At 44.2% G+C, this 21,706-nt stretch overlaps 2 protein-coding genes across 3 annotated transcripts in view; one reads left to right on the forward strand and one right to left on the reverse strand.

Moving 5' to 3' along the window:
- The window catches only part of LOC118843537 (proton-coupled amino acid transporter 1-like), a 64,014-nt gene extending 46,321 nt beyond the window's left edge, over nt 1-17,693 (forward strand). Inside the window, exon 11 of one of the 2 annotated variants that reach the window (XM_036751210.1) lies at nt 10,177-17,693. In XM_036751210.1, the coding sequence (XP_036607105.1) occupies nt 10,177-10,451 (275 nt within the window). In that variant the 3' untranslated portion in view covers nt 10,452-17,693. The remainder of the gene's footprint in view (nt 1-10,176) is intronic. The other variant, XM_036751211.1, reaches the window with a different exon arrangement.
- A 1,438-nt stretch (nt 17,694-19,131) lies between these two features.
- Nucleotides 19,132-21,706, reverse strand: part of FAT2 (FAT atypical cadherin 2) — an 82,914-nt gene continuing 80,339 nt past the window's right edge. Inside the window, 1 exon segment of the mRNA XM_036748250.1 lies at nt 19,132-20,878. Within this exon segment, the coding sequence (XP_036604145.1) occupies nt 20,358-20,878 (521 nt within the window). The 3' untranslated portion in view covers nt 19,132-20,357.

A 21,706-nucleotide genomic window follows, 5' to 3' on the forward strand; every position in this document is an offset into this window, starting at 1 on the left:
TCTCTGTCTTTGCTATCTTTAAAAATAATTCCCCCTGGTGATTGTATATTCTATTTTGAAAAAAAGATCCCCATAGTCATGAGGTTTTTGCAGAATGGTTAATTTTTTTTAAACTTGGTAAACAGAAACTAAAATGTCAGCACTCTAGGGTAGGGGTTCTTAACTTTTTTTGTGGGTTATATTGGCAGTCTAGTGAAGCCTGTGAACTTCTTCTCAGAATAATGTTCTTAAATGTATAAAATGTATAATGTATAAAATACGCAAGATCACAAAGCAAACCAAATTATACTGAAATATGATTATTAAAAATACATAAATAAAATATATAAAAATATACAAATTTATACATATTTCACAGACCCCAGATTAACAACTCCTGCTCTAGGGTATCTGTACATTTATCAGTGTGAGTTTTCCCTTCACTGTAAAAAATTACAACCCTTCCACACCTTATGTTAAGAGGCTTTTGCTCTTAAATTACTCTGGCTGAAAAAAATTCCTTATCTTCTAGAACACTGTCATTATGAGCTTCTCTAGACTTAGCTCTGTTGGTCTCTGTACCATATTCCAGGCCTTCCCAGCTTTGGAAGGACTCACCAGAGCTCGTAGTCCATTTTCAACACTTTCTTAAAATCTGGAGGCACCTTCACTCCACCATCTGAAGAGTATTGTAGCCCAGAGACAGAATAATTTGGCACTCACACTCAACCATATCTGTGATCTCATTGATTCAGGAGTTCTTTCAGCGATGCAAATCAAAACTCGTCTGTTCCTGCCTACCCTATGCAGTTCTTATCCACATCCTCCCATAAGTTCACCATACAGGGCCTACCCAGTATGTTGGAAGCCTTCCTTGCTTTCTCCTGACATTTCAGGGTTACTAGTGAAGCACTCTGGCTCTCCACCTGCTGTTTTCCTTTATGTTTGCCATGTGACCAAACTCTCATTTCTTCCATCATTCAGTTCTTTGTTGGTATCTTTTATTCCTGTTCTGCTTTGGAATTCCTCATTGGTTGTATGCTGTAGCCTGCTAATGCCTACAATGCAGCACTCCATTATTCTCTGTATGATACTAATTTTTAATGCTTTGAACACAGTAGTAGAATGTATTAAAAAGATGAGCGAGCCTCTCCAACAAAGGAGCATTGTAATTTTGTAAAAGCAGTATAGCCTGCTCTCTCCCTCCTATTCATCTTTGGGCTCAACTCATTGTCCATCTGTCCTGTCTGTCCCAGATATACATCCTGATGGAAAGCTCTATAGCAGGTCCATCCAAATGCATGTTGAAATCCGGGCAGTAAACACTCTTCATCCACTTGGTCTTTCTTCTGAAGATGGACAGGCCAGCTGGCTTGAGGTCATATGCAAACAGGAATCCCTTTTCAGTCTGGACTCTCTCCTGGGTCTCTTCCTTCATAGTGGTCTATAGACCCTATATGTTTGGTTAGTATACATTTCCCTATTTTACTCCTCATCTGATGTTTATTGTTAGAGGGTTGTTGAATAAAGTTATTACTGTTGTCCTTTCACCAGATGAATCTTGAATTATTTTTATTTATGGGTGGGTGACACCTTGTAAAAGGAGATGTTTTGTTCTGCTGAGTCAGGTACTCTATCTAACCAAGAAATAATAGTCCCAATAGGATCTTATATTCCCTACATCTTTTCCTTATAGTTGTGAAGTGGTATGTAGCCCATTGCTGAATATCACTTGTAAAAATCTGCACGTTCCCTATTAATATTCTTACCGAGGCTGTCCTCATGTATGAATTATTCATAAAGCTTTTGTATGAGTTGGAGTAGGTATATAGGTTGATAGTTATTGATGCTCTCTGAATTACTTTTTTTAGTATTAATAAAGTCCAAAAATTTTCCCATACTTTTGGTATTTTCCTTTCCTTTACATACCTTGCCTATAAGCCTGTCAATGCCCTCACCACTCTGTCAAGGAACACAGTAACACAAGTGATAAAGCACAGATTTTTCTAGTTTTAGACATAGTTTTAAAAAAGTGGGGGAGGGTGGTGGCAGCTAGGTGGTTCAGTGGATAGAGCACCAGGTCCAGAGTCAGGAAGGCTCATATTTGTGAGTTCAAATCCTGCTTCTGACACTTAATATGACCCTGGGGAAGTCACATAACCCTGTTCCTCATCTGTAACCTCAGTTCTTCATCTGTAAAATGAGCTGGAGAAGGAAATGGCAAACCACTCAGTATCTTTGCCAAGGAAAAACCAAATGGAGTCATGAAGAGTGGAGCATGACTGAACAACAAACAAAAAAGATCTTTCCGCCCCAAAGACCCCAAAAACCGTATACATTACGAAGATTAAATTCCTTAAAGGTGTCTAGTGTTCTTTCCTTACTTGATAGTTGTCTGTTCTTACGTATATCTTTCTCTTCATGAGTACATAACTCAGCTCTTTCTTATTCTCAATTAGTTCCCCTTTGGAAGAGTTGCATTTTACCCTGTTTTGCTTCAGAAATTAAAAGGTCAAATTCTTAGTGACTGTTAACCCAAAGGAGAAGCATTTTGTGATATTGTGAAGTCCCTTGGCTAATCCTTTGGCTAATTAAAGTTGTTAAAGGCTCTGCATTTAGTTTCAAAACTAACTACTGTAGAATTTTGTGGTTAAAATAAAGTTGGAAATTGCTGCTTTCCTCTCCTTCCTAGTGTTCTGAATTTTCCCAATTAACTGGTTCCTTGAGTCATCCTTTCCATTTTTGTCTTTCCTCTTTGGCAAGAGCCACGTCATGCAAGATCTGTAGTGTTACCCATCTTTTATAAAAGTAGAAAGAAGGAAGAAAGCCCGATTATAGCTCAGTAAGGTTTAGATTTCTAAATGTGCTTTCTTTACCTTTTGAATCACTTTGTGAACCATGTAAATTTGGGATGAAAAAAGCTTTCTTAGATTAGCCAGAGCTTATGCCAATTTTATGTGTGAACCTAAGAACCATAGAAGAGAAAGCATGCCTCTTAATCTCCTTTTTAGAGTTTGGATCTCTAAGAAAGCTGTTTCTATTAAGTGTTCTGGACTCTTATCACAGAAACATAGAATGTCAAAGTTGTAAGGGACCTTTGAGTATAAAATGTTAAACCTCAAAGGAACTTTAGTGACCATCTAGCCCAGTCTTTTCATGTTACAGGCCTAGTTAAAGTGTCATACCCAAAATTATACATAGAATTATGACAGTGCTACGATTAATAATAATAGCTAAAATTTCTATAACGCTTACTATGTGCGCTATACTGTGCTTCATAATTATTATTTCATTTGATCCTTACAGCAACTCTGGGAGTGGGTACTATTGTTATCCCCAATTACATATGGGGAAACTGAGGCAAACAGGTTAAATGACTTTCCCAGCATCACGTAGCTATTAAGCATCTGAGGTTGGGTTTGAACTCAGATCTTCCTGACTCCCAGTCCAGCACTCTATTCACTGTGGCACCCAAGTGCCATGTAACTCCGTGCAAGCTCTATGAAGGCAGAATCTTTGTCATTTATGTCTTTGTGTCTTGCTGAGTCATGTCTTGCATTAATAAATGTTTGTGGAAATTAAATGAACAGTACATCCAATTTCTAGGGCTTTTTTCACAGTACTTCAAGTCCATTTCTATTAGGGAGCACAAGAGTGGTTTACCACAGTGCAGTAGATGGGGCTTTAAATTGGAGCCCCAAGACCTGGATTTCAATTCTAGCTCTGCCATTTAGTACCCCTGTGACCTGGGCCAAAGATTCCTCAACTGTAGAATAAAGGGCTTGGGCTAGACAACATCTAAGGTTCCTTTCAACTCTAAGCTTTAAAATAATGCTCACAACAAAGTAACTATCCATTCAGCTAATGGAGGAGGAAGTGAGAAGGGAGAGGAAATGAGACGTCTGTCCACTCTGTTTTTGCCTTCTCTGTAGTTAACTTCAGTTGAGAAAAGGGTATACGGAAATTCTACCTGGGATCCCTTTAATCCTATAAAATCAAATAGAGTAGAGTATGCCCTTTTCGGGTTATCTCTAGGCACCCTCCATAACTAAAACATTAACTATTTAACTAATCTAGGTTATTTCAGAGAGCAGGCCATTTTGGAAGTGAGTTGAGAGACTTTCACCAGAATACAGACTAACTGGTTGTATCTGGAATTGTCGTTGACAGATAAATGTGTCTCTTCTTGGAAACCTAAGATTTAGAGCCAGACATAATTCTGACATCTTCATTTTACAGCATAGAAACTGAGGTCCAAAGACCCTGACCGAACTAACTGCCCAAGGTCTCACAGTAGCTGACTGAGGATTTGGGCTTGGGCACTCTGCCTCCAAATTAAGTGATTTTTTCTATACATCACCCTGCATCTCCCAGTACAAAAAAAGTAGTTGTCTCATAACTTCACTGTTAACGTAGGAATTGGACAACTGGACAGTTGGGCAACTAAGGCACCAGAAGGAGCAAAGGACATTCCCAAGGCTAGAATGAGTGATTAGGTTTGGGACTAAAAGTCCGATTCCCTGGCCAGCAGCCTTTCGAGAGATACTGCCATCACGCCATGATCTAACAAAACTGGTTTAGTGGATTTTGAATTACTTCATCCTCTCATTCTTCTGTAGATCCAAACTTGAAGATTGGATGTTCTGTAATGAGAGGGAAAGGCCATTAGAAACATGGGGATCTAGTCTCAGCTCTACCACTAACTTGCTGTGTGACCAGGGGCAAGATAATTCCCCTTTATGAGCTTCATTTTCCTTTTTCATAAAATGAGGGACTTGAACTGGCGTATCTGTAAGAATAAAGTGATTCTAACGCTAAGTTTTAGAAACTTTGAAAAGCTGAAACCATTTGCAGACTAAGGTACACCTTGTTCTTTGTAAAGCTCTTCCCTGGAGTCTTAGAATCTTTTAAAGGTATTAATGCGTTCCCATTTCAGCTCCTGAGAAGGGGACTGCTACCTCTCTGTCTGCTTAAGAGACTAAGAAAAAGTGATGGAATTTGCCCAGGATATAAATATCCGCATAGCATATGTGAGGCTTTATATAAGTTTCTTCATTCCCTTTTAATTCTTTAATTTAATTTAAATTTTTTTTAATTCACAGCCTTGAAGTTGACTGTGAATCCTTTACTGCAGTAGAATCGTTAGGAGCATTAATTTAGGGAACTTTCTGCTAAATGAAAGCATCTATGGTAAAAAGGCCTTTTATTCAACCTCTTGGCTCTCCAGAAGCTGATTTCCTTTGCTCCATCTCTTACATTCTACATTTTCTGCGTAGGGAAGAGGAGCCAGAGGATCTAGGGATGAACTGCTGGGAATAGTATTTAGAGACCTTCCTTCCACCCCACCTGGAACAGGAAAGGAAGAGTATTGTGTTTTGGAGTGAAAAAGAGTCCTCAACTCAGTAACAGAACCTGTTTAATCCCACCTCTTTCATTCACTAGCAGTGTGACCTTAAGCAAGTCACCTCCCTTCTCTCGGCCTGTTTCCTCCACTCATGTTGAACTAAAAGTCCTTTCCACCTGTTCTAAGTTCTAAAGTTCCTTCTGGCTCTGACATTCCGTATCCTAAGGAGGTGAAAAGGCAAGCTGAGCCAGTGCATTTTGGTTTTGTAATAATCCATTATATTTATACCCCATGTTACATTTACCATACATTTTACAAATGTCATCACATTTGATTCTCACAACAGCCCTGTGACATTGGAAATTCAAGGACTGTTATCCACATTTTACAAAACAGGAACCTAAGAGAGGAAGTGACTGCCCCAGTGTCATACAACTAATAGTTTTGGAGCTAGGACTCAAACTCGGGCCTTCTAACATTGTCTAGGGACCTTTCTTCTCCTGCTGCTATACGAGCTGCTATACGAGAAGCTTTCCCTTTTCCCTGGAGTACATGGTACTTACCAGTTAGAAGCCCTTGGGAGGGGTTAGGATTTATCCAGCATGTAAGCTTAAAATTGAACTCAGGAAGATAGAGCTGGAGAAAATGGATAGGGCTATGCTCTCAAAGAGATAAAAGAAAGAGAAATTGGGCCTACTTGTACCAAAATGCTTATGATAGTTCTTTTTGTGGTGGCAAAGGATTTGAAACTGAGAGGTGCCCATCCATTTTGCAATGGTTGAACAATTTATGGTGTCTGAATGTGATGGAACATGATTGTGCTGTCAAAAATGGGGTGTGGGGGGGGGTCAGAGAAACCTGAGAAGACTTGCATAAATAGATGCAGAGTGAACTGAGCAGAACAGGGAGGAAAATGTATACAGTAACAACAATACTGGAAAAGACAAACTTTGAAAGACTTAGGAGCTCTGATCAATAACAGAGACCATCCACAGCTCCAGAGGACTCATGATGAAGCCAGCTACCCAGCTCCAGATACAGAAATGGACTCCAGACTTTTTTTTTGGATATGGCCTGTGCGTGAATTTGCTTTAATAATAATAATGATAGTTAGCATGTATATAGCACCTACTGTGTGCCAGGCACTATGCGAAATACTTGACAGATGTCTCATTTGATCCTCACAACACCCCAGCAGATAACCCATGATTAGTCCCATTTTGAAGTTGAGGAAGTTGAGGCAGCTAGTGGTAAAGTGACCTGCCCAGGGTCTCCCAGCTGGTCAGTGTCTGCAGTCGGGTTTGAGTCCAGGTGTTCTCGACTCTAGGACCAGCCCTCCACCATCTGGCTGCCCCGAGTTTTATTTGACTGTGTGTATTTGTAACTGAAGTTTTGTTTTTCTTCCTTTCTCAGTTGGGGGACAGGAGGGATGGTGGGGTAGGAAAGGGAAGGTAATGAAGGCAGATCTTCATGAAAACAAAATAAAATTTAATTTTTTTAAAAAAGAATCTACCAGGGCCTGAGCATAACCAGAGATAGGAAGCCTCCTTTATATGTCCACAAGGCAGACATTGTCACTATTCCCTTTTATCATTAATAGCACTTTCCTTAATAATTTTTGTAGTGTCAGGCTTGATATGGAAACATAAAAGGGTTGATAGGGAATCTTAATTAAATCCAGGATGGCTCAAGGAGAAATCAGTTGTACCTCCCTCAGATGAGCTCAGCTGGGTCTCAAATGCAATTATGCAGTAACAGTGAGGTCATTGTGGTCTGAGTGTACAGTTATCTCTGATCTTCCATTAGAGGTACCTTCCCTCCCTGTGGATTATGTCCCCATCAGGATGCATGGAAACTTTTTGTGAAATGAAGCTTGTAGCCTCTCCCCTGGAAGGAGGCAGTGTTTCCTCTCTTTTGTTAAGGAAAGCAGTCATGCTGTGGAAGACACTTCCAATGGCAAGAAAATGAAAAATTAGGAGAGAGATCATCAAATTACTTTTTCCTCCTCCCTCTTTCTAGTTTTCTTGGGATCAGAGCATTTCCAAGCTGGAAAGGACCTTAGGACAACTCCCTGCTTAGCTCCCGCCCTGAGAATGCAGAGTTTCTTTTCTAAGCAGCTCAGCCCCAGTGCTACCTTCTATCTGAAGCCTCTCCTGGTCTTCCCAGTGGTTAGGGCCTTCACCCCCAAATTACTTTGTATATATTTTATATTATTTATCTGTGCATGTGTTACTTCCCTCCAATAGAATGTAAGTTCCTTGAGGGTAAAGATTGTTTCATTTTTGCATTGATATATCCTGTACCTAGTACTGTACCTGGAACATACTTGTTGTTAAGTCATTTACAACTCTTTGGGGTCTCATTGGGGTTTTCCTGACAAGATGCTGGAATGGTTTACCATTTCCTTCTCCAGCCCATTTTACAAGTGAGGAAACTGAGGCAAGCAGAGTCAAGTGACTTGCTCAGGGTCACACAGCTAGCAAGTATCTGACGCTAGATTTGAACTTGGGAGGATGAGTCTTCTTGACTCCAGGCCTAGCTCTCTATCTATTGCTCCACTTAGCTGCCCTGGAACATAGTAAGTGCTTAAGAAATATTTGTTGAATTTAATTGAATACAGTGTGTTAGAGCCGGAAGACCCTCGAGATCTAGTCTGCCCACCATTTTATTGAAGGGAAAATAAGATTCAGCAAGGTTTAAATCATAAGGTCACGGAATGAATTAATGGGAGTACAGCTCAGTCCTCCTGACTGCAGCATTCTTTTCACTGTTCCACACTGAATGAGTGGGAAATGTATCTCTTAAGCGCTTCCTGTATCCAAAAGTGCTTACTGCATGCTGTGCTAACCTCTGGCAATAGAAGCAGAGAAGCAGAGCCTGCCGTTCAGAGCCATGAATTTGAAAGAAGCCTTAGGTTTATTTTAGGAGATTGAGGACCTTCCTGGTCCGAACCCCCCCCACCCCACACACACACACATGCTAGCTGTGGATTTGGGCAGAATCCTAAACCTGGGGAAACTTTGGCTCCTTCTATCGCTTGGAGTCAACCCCATCCCCCCTCACAGGGCTGATTGGAAATAATTTATGAAGAAACTTTTTATAAACCACAATTGATGCACTAATTCTTATACATTATTCCTTTCTCATTAGGAAATGAGTCTGTCCACAAATCTTTATTAAGCTCTTGCTGTGTGCCGAGCACTGCTTTAGGCACTGGGGACACAAAAACAGAAGTTTGAACAGTCCCTGCCCTCATGGAGTTGTAGAGTCTTATCAGGGGAGGCGACTTCTACATAGAGAGGAAAAGACAAAATAAATTTGGGGTCAGGGGGAGGCTCAGGAAAGGCTCATGTACGAGCTAGTGGCCATGAAGGCAAGTGAGGATTCTGAGAGCTGGAAGTGAGGAGGGAGTGCACGTCTTGCAGGAGGGATGGCCAGTTCAAAAGTACTGAGGCAGGAAATGGCATGCTTTATGTAAGAACAGCTTGACTGGACCACAGTTTGCATGAAGAGCAGTAATGCGCAATAAGGTTACAGAGGCAGGCTGGAGGCAAGTTTTAAAGAACTTTAAATGCCAAGCGGAGGTATTTATCTTGGAGACAATAGGGAACCACTGGAATTAGTGAGTAATGTGTTCCGGTTTGCACTTTAGGAAAATTAGTTTGATAGCCGTGCGAAAGGAATGATTAGAGAGGGGAAGGATGAGGCAGGGATCGTCCAGGCAAGGAGTGTTGAGAGCCAGAAATAAGATGGTGACTGTGTGAGTCGTGAGAAGAAGGTGGATACAAGAGGTACTGTGGAGATAGAAACCATGAGATCTGACAGTTGATTGAATCTGTGGGGAGGAGTCAAAGGTAACACTGAGCTTGTGCTTGAGTTACTGGAAGGATGTGGATGCCTTTAACAGAAATAAGAATGTTTGGGGGTGGGGGCAGGACTTGGGGGGGTGGTGTTGAGGTCTCTTTTGGACTTAATTGAGTTTCTAGTAGATTTCCTACTTGAAATGTCCACTGGGTAACCGGCGATGTGGGACTAGAGCTTGGCAGAGAGAACACAGTTCTGGGAGTCACCAGCTTAGAGATGTGATGTGAGCTGATGAGCTCACTGAGAGCGAGTGTAGAGAGATAAAAGGACCAAGGCCAGAGCCTTTGAATGTGCCCGTAGTTAGGAGGTGTGTTGTGGATGACAATCAACCCAAAAAAGGCTGAGAAAGAAAAGCCAGATGAGTGGGAGGAGATCCAGGAGAAGGCAGGGCCACAAAATCTGAGAAGAAGGACAATCCACAAGGAGATGATGGTTGGTGTCAAATGCTATGAAGAGGTCAAGAGGATGAAGACTGAGAAAAGGACATCAGATTTAGAAATTGAGAAATCACAGGTGACTTTGGAAAGGGTAGTTTCAGCTAAGGGATAAGTATCATAGGGAGGTTAGAAGAGAGGGAAAGGAAGTGAAAGGAATAAGGAGAGTCAGCATTTTCATGGAATTTGGCTAAGGAAGGTAGGACAAAGATAAGACAATTGCTTGCATGGACAGTAGGGCCTAGTGAGGATTTTTAAAGATGGTGGTGGGGGAATTGTAGTGATATTTGTAGGCGTAGGGAAGGAACCAGTAGATAGAAAGAGTTAGAAGATTAGAGGGAGAAAAGGGTGATAGCAGGAGCAGTCTGCTTAAAGGAGAGGGCATCAAGGGTAGGTATAAAGGGTTCCTGGCCTTGGAAAGGAGAAGGCCATTCCTTCATCAGAGCTCAGAGTAAAGAGAGAACATGAGGGATGATGGCAAAGAAAAGGGGCAAATGCTGTCTTCTTGTTCTTTCATAGGCTGATCATAAATAGAAGTTTCTTCTCCTCCTGCAGGTGTCTTGGCCATCTTGATCCCTCGGCTAGACCTTGTCATCTCCTTGGTGGGCTCTGTGAGCAGCAGCGCCTTGGCTCTTATCATCCCTCCGCTCCTGGAGATCACCACGTATTACTCGGAAGGCATAAGCCCCATCATCATTGCTAAGGACATCTTGATCAGCACCTTGGGCTTCATTGGGTTTGTGGTGGGCACCTACCAAGCAATCTATGAGCTGCTCCAGCCAAGCATGTCTCCTACCGCTGCCAATGTTACTAGTGCCTTTGTACAATGACCTTTTCGGTACATTCTCTGCGCCACTCCACCCCACCAAATGTCTGTTGCCAAGGCCTTGGGTAAGACTGCGGATGGAGCAGGCTAGGTAGGGGGCTGTTCTTACTTGGCACCTGCTGACTTATAAATAGGCAGGCCAGAGGGACAGGTTAGACTGGATGATTCCAATAGTGATGGTGATCTCTCGGTACTCGTTTTACCCCAACACTTTCCCACCCATTCCCTCCCTTCCTACTTTTTGTGGCTTTGATCTTAGTGTAGCACACCTCTCTCCATCTTTCACCTAGATAGTTTCCTCTCCTCTGGACAGCCTCCACAAACAAGGATCATGGTCCATCTGTTTGGCTGCTATCCCTGTTGTTTTACCTCTGTTTTTCCTGCCATCAGGACTCTTCCAGGGGGCTGCATCTTAAGCCACTTTCAGCAGAATACTTCAAATTACAGCCTTGATCCTGGCTTGATCCAGGTTTTCTGGAGCACCTTAGGCAGCACCTTCCCCTCAAATCTACCAAATCTACATTCCTCATGTCTTAGCACTTTGAACACACTGAGTACTGTCCGAGTTCAAAAACTTTCTGTTTTATTTCAAGTTAGGTCTCTGCTCCTGAACTCTTTCTGAGTCTGTAGTTGCTGGGGTCGTTACACCCAACTTATTCTTACCAAACCTCACCCTTGCTCTTCCTATGAAGAGAATGACTTGATTTAAACTCGGAATTTATTGTACATTTGGCATAAAGATGGGGAAAGCAGCCTACTACTCTCATAACCATCCTCTAAGAGAAGATTAATGTACTTGGGACAAGACTTGAGGCCTGCATGAGGCCAAAAGACAACAGGATTGAAAGTGTGTCACTGGAAGTTCAGAAAATTAATTCTATAAGCCAGGCTCCCCAGTCTCTATGAGAATGAATTGAAAGGTATGACAGTATTCTTATTGATGGGCATATACTGGAACCCTGAATCCATCCCAGTCTGGTTAAATTGGCAGCATATGTCCCTGCCTCATTCTCCTTCCTGGCTAGGGGTTATGCATTCCATTGACAAAGACGCGAGAAGTCAAGGTCCGCAAGCCTAGGCCTTGAGGTTGTGTAGAAACAACGAAATTGAGGAATTTCCACCACGTGGGGTGAAGTTATATTGTTGCATTTGATTAGTTAAGAAGTTCAGAGAGCTCTGGATAGTACAGTCCTTGCTGGCTCCAGAGCTTTCTCTCTGTCCCACACTTCTCGTGAGCCCCATTAGCTTACTTGGGGCACTGGTAACACTATTATAAGGGATCCTATCCTTTTTTCCCCATGAGGCTTCCCTATATGCCAGGGGCATTGGTTGCTAAAGATCAGAGGCTACATTAGCCTAAATTAAGGTTTTGGAAGCTCCCTAGTCCTGAGTTTGAGAAGGGGCTGAACTAGCTTCTTGAAGATGAGTCTCACTTGTCTGACTTTTTACTGTTTCCTCACCCTTTCAGCTCAGTGATTAGGAAGCGATCAAAAGGGCATTAATGAATTCTTCGGCTGTGTGTGTTGGCCCAGAGGGTTTTAGCAAAGGTCCATTTGGTGCCTCTCACACTGCTCCCTGTGCCAGTACGCCTCTGCTCTGCTGCCCTGGAAATGCAGGTGCCTTAGGGAGTAGGGTTAGGGAAGGGAAGTTCATCTCTTCATCTTGGCTTTGCCTTTTTGCCTTCAAGTGAGACTCAGGCTTCTATGTGAGCACTTGGTGCTTAGGTCAGTGCAATGGCTGAAGGTAAAAGCTTCAGTCGTGGCCACCCTGTTTCTCTGGAATCAACAGAATATCAGGGGTCCTTCTTCCCTTCTCTGTTGGTCCAAAGCCAAGTATGGCAGGATGTTAGGTGAAGGGCCTGAGGAAGGATTCCTTTTTAAATGTACAACATCTCTTAATGGATAAAAGACACTTAAAAACTCTACAACAAGGATTTACATCAAACAATCAAACTGAGGACTTATTCTGGTCCCATGCCTGTTAGAACCAGATTACAATTTGTGCCTTGGTTTTTGCCGATGGGAATTTTGTTTTCCATCCCATGCTGTTAGGGGATAGTAAAGGGGCTTGAAAAATAAATACAAACTAGACTGGATAGGAGGCTCTGGTTCTTTGGTTCTTAAATTCCAGAAGGGAATTTAATAGGTTTTTTCCCCCACTATTGGCCAAGCTTCTGGAATCTATGTAACCACCCTGAAATTGGCCTGGCAGTTTATCCAGAATGGTCCTCAGGCCTTCTTCCCTCTTCTTATTTCTTTGGAACCCCTTCTGCTTCAATGCTGTGGCCTAGGCCGTGACCTCAGGGCCTGGAACGCTTGACTCAGAGGCCCAGCATCTCCCAGCTGTGGAGCAGGGTCCACATCAGCTTTTTGCTCTTAAGGGATCAGTGCCTCTGATTTGCACTTTGTAGAAACTAAGGAAGTTCCTCTGTCCTCTTAAGGGTCCTGGGTATGCAGCTCATGTCAGAGGGGGTCTCCTTCCTGCTTAGGCTGCAGAAGTACTCTGAGAGCTTCACTGCTTCTAACAAAAGCCATCCCTGCCTGAACTTGATTCTCCCAGAAAGTAGTTACATGAGATCCCTCAGCTAGGGGACAAAAGACTTAAAAGGAGAAGGCAGGTACAGGGGAGCTTTTTTTTCCCTTTGTCTTCTGAGTAGAGAATCAGAGCCCTAAAGACCCTGCCCTCTAGGGAGTGGCTCTCTACCCACTTCCATAATCTTCCTGTCCCTTCTTTGTTTCTTCCTCCCCTTGGCACCTCCTTGCTTGGAAATGTTCCAGGCTTTTTACTGCAAGGGACTCGGTTTCTGTCTGGGTTCTCTATCTGTTCGCTAAACTGGCTACATTGGGCTGGTATTAGCCAAGGGTACACTGAGGGAACCTCAAAGAATGCAGGGTTCTCTTCTCCCAGTGCAGGAATTGGGAGCAGGGGTTTCCTAATCTCACTTGACAAAGTGCAATCCTACTCATCTAGGGAGGGGGCAAGGGGAAATTCCTAAATTTACCGGGAGCTAGTTGCTCTATCCTGGTATGTTGGGTTCAGGTCCCCTGTCTCTGCTAACGTCTACCTTCACAAGGGCATTATTTTTATTTAGTGCCATCTAAGTGTTGGACTGATGAGCATTGCTGTGTACACACAAACCCTGAGCAGAAGTGAATAGTTTTGTGTTAGCCTAAACCCTATTGCCTATAGCCTCCCCATTCTGTGATCCAACTTATCTACCCTAGTTAGTATTGTATGTATATACTTAGTATAAAGACTCCATCCTTTGAAACTATAATCTTCCCCTTCAGAAAACCTTCGAGTTTTGTGCATCTCTTAAAGTAGTGAAACTGAGCTGGAAAATTAGGAAAGATCTCTTTGCTCCCTTTCTCTCACCCCTCTAGGTAAATATTAGGCAGAAGAATGAATGCCTTCTTTATTTAACACTACATGCTCACTTCCTGCTTTCTTCAAGTGTAACAGTAAAATCCCAAACTCATTGTTTACAGATTTTATCCCTTATTCGCTACTGCAGATGAATTGGTCTCAGTGTCTAATTTGTGTAATAAGGTAATAGTAGGTCAGTGCTTGGTGTTGCTCCCTGGGCAGAACATTATGCTGCTTACTCTCAGAAGAGCCATAAATTTGCTACTTTCTCTTAAGAGCGCCATAAAGTGAAAATGGTCTGATTTGGTGACTATCGAATTGCCCTGTATTTGAAATCCACAGAAAGGACCAAATGGTTATCCACTAGAACAGAGTAAACAAACATCCCAGACAGCAGCGCAGGCAAGGGGAGACTAGAGGGTGGAAGGGTGTGTTTTGCCTTTGAAATGTTGGGTAGAGAGGCTTACGCAGTTTATCCCTCTAGCTCCAAAGTAGTTTGGCCTAATGGTATCAGATTTCTTCTGAATCTTTGTACCCTCAAAGCCCCTTATTGGTTTGGTACCAGGGTTGGGGCCAAGCCAGGGGCAGAGAGTGCACAGTCAGAAGTAATTGGGTTTTGTTAACATCAAGAAGAGATTAATGAATTATCAGAGGGTTAAATTTGATGTCTAACGATTACCGAACTGAAAAATCAACCAATCATGTTTGCCATTGTCCAAATGAATAAGAGAGTAGAAAGTCTTAATCCGATGTAAGATCATCACGTGGCAGATCCCAGTAACCAGGATATCACTGTATGATGCAACCACCAGGAGCTGATGGTATTGTCAATGTTTTGTGCCTTGTATGTTTATATTAAGTACAGATGTGGTTCGTGCAGGAGCTTGTGGGAGACTTTGTGTTTGATTCTACACATGGGTCATGTCTTTTTCCTTTCAATAAATGAGGTGTTTTGTTTTGTTTTTTAATTTTGAGAGGTTTCTGCCATTGGCCTTGTGTTTGTTTTTTGTTTTTTGTTTTTTTTTTTTGTGGTGCAAATCCCTTACTGAGCTTAGGTTTAAATGCTCCTCATTCATGTCTCTGGAGGAAATACTGGTTATGGGGTGCTAGATGGGAAGACAGAGATGAATGTGGTAGAGTTAGAAAAACTAGTTTGGGAATCAGAAGATCCCATTTCCTATTTTAGTGCTATAAGCCCCTAGAGGATGTTCTAGATGGCTGGGGATAAAAACAGAAGGAGAACCAGTCCCTGGCCTCAAGGAGCATACATTGTTTTGGGAAGGATGCAGTGTTGACACAGATAAGTAAATGCAAGTCATTTGAAGAGGGAGACAACACTGCGTACTAGAGGAAGGTCAGAAAAGGCTTGCGGTAGGAGGTAAGCCTCACGGGAAGCTAAGGATTCTAAGAGGTGACAGTGAGGAAGAGAATGCATTCCAACCATTGGAAATGGACAAGGCCAAAGCAGGGAGTCAGCAGATGAGATAAATAAACTAAGTTTGTAGAACAGCAAGTGGTCCTGCTTTGGATGGAATCTAGTTTATGTGAAGAAGAGCCATGTGAAATAAATCCATTAAAGGTAAATTAGAACCAAATTGTGAAAAGCCTTAAATGACAAGCTGAGACCTCTGTGTTTATACTAAAGGCAATAGGGAACCACTGAAAATTCTTAATGCTCTAGTGACATGGTTAAGACTTTTAGGAAGATTATTGGGACAGCTTTTTAGAGGATGAATAGAAAGGGGAGAGATTGGGAGCAAGGAAATCAGTCTAATAAGATAATAAACGTGAAAATGCTCTGTAATTGCAGCATCCCAGAAACAGGACCTATACAGCTAGATCCAAATCAGAAAGATAGCCTATGCTTAGACTTCCATGTTTCCTCAGCCTTTTTCCTATGGATTGTTTCTCTCTGCCCAGAATGGGTGGTCTCTAAGCTCCCATAGAGTCCCAAAGGTGGAAGGGACCTCAGAGGTCAGCTAGGCCAACTTTCTCCCTGAATGGAAATTCCCTTTATCAAAAGCCTCCCTAGTCTCCACTTGAATACTTCCAGCAGCGAGAAATAACTCCTGAGTCTCCTGAGGCAATCCGTAATACTGTTGGAGTGCTCCAGATTTTAGAAAGTTTTCCTTTTCTATGGATCCATATGCCTCTCAGTAATTTCCACCCATTGTTTTTAGTTCTTTCCTTTGAGCCAATCCGAATCGATCTAATGCTTCCTTGTATAACTATCCTTCAGTTACTTGAAAACAGCAGGCCATGTTTCCTCAAAGTCTTTTCCTCTTCAGGCTAAACATTTCCAGCTCAACAATTCGGCCTGGTCACCAGGCCTTCCATCCCGGATGCTCCCCTCTGGACATGTAGTTTGATTTATCATTGTCCTTTTAAATGCGAAGCCCAGAACTGAATACAGTACTCCAGGTGTGATCTGGTGCCTGAGATAGCATTTGCTTCCTTGACTGCCCCGTGTTTGCTGATAGTTGTTTGACCCTCACTCCTGCACGTCAGGCTTCCAAGGCTTCTTGGGTAACAGGCTAGAAACACCTATGTCAACACTCCATGGAGAATCAGGGCCCTGAGCCAGGAACTGCCAACTGGGTCACTTCCTTCAGACTTACAAAGCCCCATCAAAAATGGAAAAAGCCAGGAGCAGAGTTCTGAGGAGCCTAAGAGGTTTGGGGATTGCTGATTGATAAACACTGACCTGGAAAAGATACCAAAGCCCAGTTACACTGAGAATTTTTAATAGTTTTACAACCACTCTCTCCCTGAAATAAATGCCAGCATCAAATTATAGGTGACAGTGCAGGTAAAGATTGTTCACCTGAGACGGAATGTTGAAGATTCTTCCCTAGTTTGACTAGAGAATGCCCTCTGGTGGCCAGACTCTTAACTTTTAAAAAGGCGAGGAGGCAACAGAGAAAAAGCACAATGGCTAAACCTATCATTGACCTCTCAGAAGCAGGCTAGCTGGGAGGTGACGATAAGCCATTAGAGCCTCAAAATTGGAATTAACTTCACCAAGTCCTTACCCTATCCATTACTCTCTTATAGCGTCCCTGACAGGGTGGAGGACAGGGGTCATCCAGCCTCTGCTCCCCCACCTCCAGTGTGGAGCAAGCATCTCTAGGGAGATGAGCTCTACAGAGCTTATGTCATTATTAGATAGTACTAAGCATTGGAAAGTTCTTCTTTATTGAGTTGAAATATTCTTCTTGTATCTTTTGTTCATTGATTCTTGTTCTGTTTCCTGAAATAGCACCCTGCCTGATAAAGGTGGGGAGTGGGACATTAGCAGGAGAGACTGAAAGTGCTGGTGGGCAGGATCAGGGCATGCAGGAAGTAGATGGTGGCTGTAAGGACTGGGGGAAGGTAATAGGGACTGGAACAGTAGTAAAAGGCAGAATTTCCACATGTGCCCTTTGAGGGCAATATGGCAACCAGTATCACAGATTCACCCAGGCACATAGTCTTAAAGGCCTTTTGCCTCAGTGGCTCTCAAAGAAGAGGTATCTAGCGCCCTGTGTACATAAGGCTACATGTACCACTTCTGACTCCAAAAAGCCAGCGCTCTCACCTTCCTCCCGAGGGCTCAGCACAGAAAACTCTCCTTGGGGCCTGCTGTAAAAAATTTGGCAGGTGTGACTGTCACAGGGTCCCCCTAGAGAAGGATGGGGGGCCTGTCTAAAGGCCAGTGCTGTCTCTCTGAAATTACCTCTGGTTTATCCCGTCTGTGTCATCTTTGTATGTAGTTGTTTGCATGTTGTCTCCCCCGTTAGACTGTAAACTTCCTGAGGGCAAGGACTGTTTTTTGCCTTTTCTTGTACAGTGCCTGGCACATAGTAGGTGCACAGTAAATACAGTAAATGCTTGTTGACTTATTCAAGATTCCTATAAATGTTACCTAAAATTATCTTGGGTTAGAGAATCATATAAAGTGGGGCAAGGGGAGGAAGGGAGAGACTCTGCCAGTTTGGACATTTTTCTTTCCAAGCTGGAAGTGACTTGGGTATATTAATAATAAATTAAATAAAATAGTTTCTGGCAGACTAGCCTAAATTGCAATAACACAGTAATAGTATTAACATTCTTTCCTCAGCATTCCTGTTGCTGCCTTCTACGAACCCTCCACTCCAGCAAGATCAGCCTCCTTCCTTTTGCCCATACTCCTACTCAGGCCCTGGGGCTCATTCGTATCTCCAGGCCTGGTCTAGGGAAGTGTAGGCTTCTGTTCATCATCCTGTTCCCTCTGCCAAAGTCTTCCCCCCCACCAAATCCTGCCTGTCATTCAGAGACTAGGTCAAGGAAAAATAAAGCTCACATTTCTAAGGTTTATAAAACTTTCCTCACAACCCTGTGATAGTTAAGTATCATTACCCCATTTTATAGGTGAGGAAACTGAGTCTCAGAAAAGGACCTCATCTGAGCCATACAATGCAGATGTAGGATCTTTGACCTCCCCTGTTTTAGCCCACACACACAGCTCCTCTGATCCATAGGCTTTTAGATTTAGAGTTTGAAGGGATCTGAGAGACCATCTAGCCCAACTCCTTCATTTCACAGATAGGGAGACATTAGAGCCCAGAGACATTAGAAATGACACGCTCAGTTTCACACTGGTGCCAAGTGTGCAGAGCCAGAATTCCAACTCCAAAGCCAGCATCTTTTCCGTCATGCTTCTCTGCTTTGGTCTGCTTTGGTGCTTCCAGACACTTGTTTCCTTTTCATGGATTTATGCCCTTGTATCCTTAGTGAGACTGTATGCTCCCTGAGACTACAGACTGTCCTTTCCTCTTGCCTTCACCCATGGAGGACAGGTAACTGGCACAGTGGATAGAGCAGCAGGGTCTGGAGTCAAGAAGACTCATCTTCTTGAGTTCAAATCTGGCCTCAGACACTTACTGCCCTGGGCAAGTTATTTTAATCCTGTTTGCCTCAGTTTCCTCATCTGTAAAATGAACTCGAGAAGGAAATGGCAAACCACTGTAGTATCTTTGCAAGAAAATTCCAAACGGGGTCACAAAAAGTCAGACACGACTGAAAAATGACTGAACGTTGACAACAAATCCCCCATGGATTCTGGCATGAGGTTGGGCCCACAGAAAAGCTAAGCGGATGTTCATGAGACTGAAAGCAGGCAGTATGGTCCAGTGGAATCCACATCAAAGCCTTGTAGTCAACAAGGAAGCTGCATCGTGCTTGCCAGACCCCTCCCCATATACCCTCCCACCAATCTAACTCAAGCTAGACAGGAAACGCCAAGAAGATCCAGAAAGTAAAATAAAAGTTCTCTTTTATTGTAAAAAAAAAATCCATTCACACGTGAGCATACATACTTCCACACACCACATCCATTCCTTTCCAAGGTGGACTTCCACAGATTACACAGCAGTCAATGCAAGATGCTCTGTGGAAGCCCCCATTTTCTTCAACTCCAGAGATGACACACGAAAAGGCAGTGGACCCTAGTGAGGGATGGGGAGGTGGGGGGCAGCCAGGGGCCTGAGTCCCCATCCCCACTCCCTCTCCCAGCTATATACATTTATTAGACACACAAGAACACGTGTACGCGTGCACACCCACACCTGACACCTCCATGCATGGGTGTGGCATCACCTCACACAATACTGGGATTGGCAGGCCTGGAACAGTTTGGGAGTTTGGGAACAGTGCGCCACTCTCGAGAGCCGTGTGAGGCCTCAGGGCAGTGGGCTGATGGTCAAAATGACTGGCAGATACCATATGGCCATCCCTGTCCCAAGTGGGTGTTGTAGACCCTGTCTTCGTGGATGGGGCAGGCCCCAGAAACTATGGGCAGGGAAATAGGACTCAACATGAAAGACTGTTTCTGGCTTCATGGGCCTCCTGAAGGAATGGACTCTTCAGGGATAGCTAGAAGGTAGGATATAACATCTGGGCAATCCCCACCCGCCTACTCACCCGCAAGCCAGAAAGGCAGGACAAGTTTTCATATCAACCGTATGGTTTGGGGTCTGTGGGCCCAGGGAGTGGTAGGCTATCGAAGCTCCTGGGCAGCTGTTGCCGTGCCCCCCAGGGCCAACCCTATCCTTGGAGAGTAGTATTTGCAAGTCTCTCTGGGCACCTGGTTTCTCAATGCCCTTCACCATAGCCCTGGAGGAATGATACTGTTAGGGCTATGAGCTAAACTGGAGACTCAGGGCCAATCCTGTCTGCCTTAAGGACTGAGGAAAAAAACTGGACAAAAGCCTTGCCGCCTCAGCTTGAATTCGAGACCAGTTTCTCCAACCCAGGCAAAGCCTTCCTAGGCAACTGGTCTGTGCTCTCCTGGTTATCCAGGGGCTGGGTCCGTCTCTGGAGCTGTAAGACATAGTACCCACAGGGCCACCCACACTCCCGGGGGAAATGCTGTGGCACCTAAAGAGCTGTTTGGATGTTGTCAGGAGGAGGAGGGGCATGAAGACTTCTCTCCCATGCTCTCCCTTGAGAGGAAGGAAGGTGTCCAAAGGGGCAAGTCCCTTTCTCCCTTCCCGTCCTGCTCTTGTCCTCCTCTGTGGCCCTGCAACTAAAACATGACCTCCTCACAGCTGCCATAATCACTCTCCACCATGTCTGATCCCTCGTAATGCAGTGGGCGACCTGGTGGGCAGGGTACCACCTCACAGTCTGCATAGGAGGGTTGGGCCACGCTGAGCCGTACACTCACCCGTTTGTAGGCCCCCTCAGTGGGATAGAGGGGGCCCCCGGGCTGCAGCAGGTGAGAGGGGTAGTAGCTAATGGCTGTGTATTCATTGGGGCAGGGACTACGTGGACGTTCCCTTGGGTCTGGGCTGGGGGGCGGCAGGGGCAGGAAGTCCTCCAGGTTTTGGTTGCTGTATCGGGGTGGGATGGGGGCCCGCTTATTGGTTGACTCCAGTGGAAAGGGGAAGCCTCCATATAGGGTAGATGGCTCAGGTTCCACAAGGGGAGGTGGACCACGGTGGGTTGAAGCTGGCAGTGGGGCCTGGATCACCTCATATCGGGGATACTCCTGAAGCTCAGCTGGTACATATGTAGGGGTCCAGAAGGTGGTCTCTGCTGGGTACACTGGAAAGAAAAAAAAGAAAATCAGTTCAAAGCCCCCCAAACTTTTGTGTGGTTAAGATGCCCTGGATCTCCTCATTAACTTTGGCCAATAAGAGGCCACAAAAGATGGGGTGGAAGATAAAGGTGAGGAGGTCACAGTAGAGAGAGGCTAAAAGGTACGGTGATAGTGTTGGGGGTTGCAGGCGTTTGGCGGGGTGGTGCTAAATAGGCAGGTGGGTCAGAGGACTTGATGTGAATGAATCTACTTAGGAAATCAGGGTTTGGAACTAGAAAGGACCACAGAGCTAGAAGAGGCCCACATTTTATAGATGAGGAAACTGAGGCCCAGAGAGAGACTTCCCTAAATCACAGAGATAGTAAGGAAGTATGAGAGACTCAGACACAGGTTTTCTGTTTCCCTTTCAGCTGTATGAAATGCTGCTTCTGCATCTGTCCTTGTCCCAGTCAAGGCTCCTACACCCAGGGCCAGGGGTACAGGGCAGTGAGGGGGCTGGGTCTTGTCACAGCCCATCCCTCTCAGTGATGTCTGAGACACTGCCTTTCCTGGCTAAAATGAATTCACCTTGGCCAGAGACCTAGAGCTGGCTCCAGCTTCCATGCCATAGAGGTCGGGCCGGAGCAGCCAGGACAAGCATGAGTGAGAAAGGCTGGAGGTCAGAAAGATCCAGGCCACATTCCCCAGAAGACCAGGACCAACCCAGAGTCTCTGGACATAGTTCCCTTTCTCTTCTCTGTAGGAGTCAAGTCCTATAGAAGGTGTGGAGCAAAGGGTAGGAGGAGAGAGAAGCCTGCTGTCCTTCCCCATGCAGGGCAGGGTCACAAGGCCCA

Source organism: Trichosurus vulpecula, chromosome 3 (genome assembly GCF_011100635.1).
Source record: "Trichosurus vulpecula isolate mTriVul1 chromosome 3, mTriVul1.pri, whole genome shotgun sequence".
In the NCBI taxonomy this organism is placed as follows: domain Eukaryota; kingdom Metazoa; phylum Chordata; class Mammalia; order Diprotodontia; family Phalangeridae; genus Trichosurus; species Trichosurus vulpecula.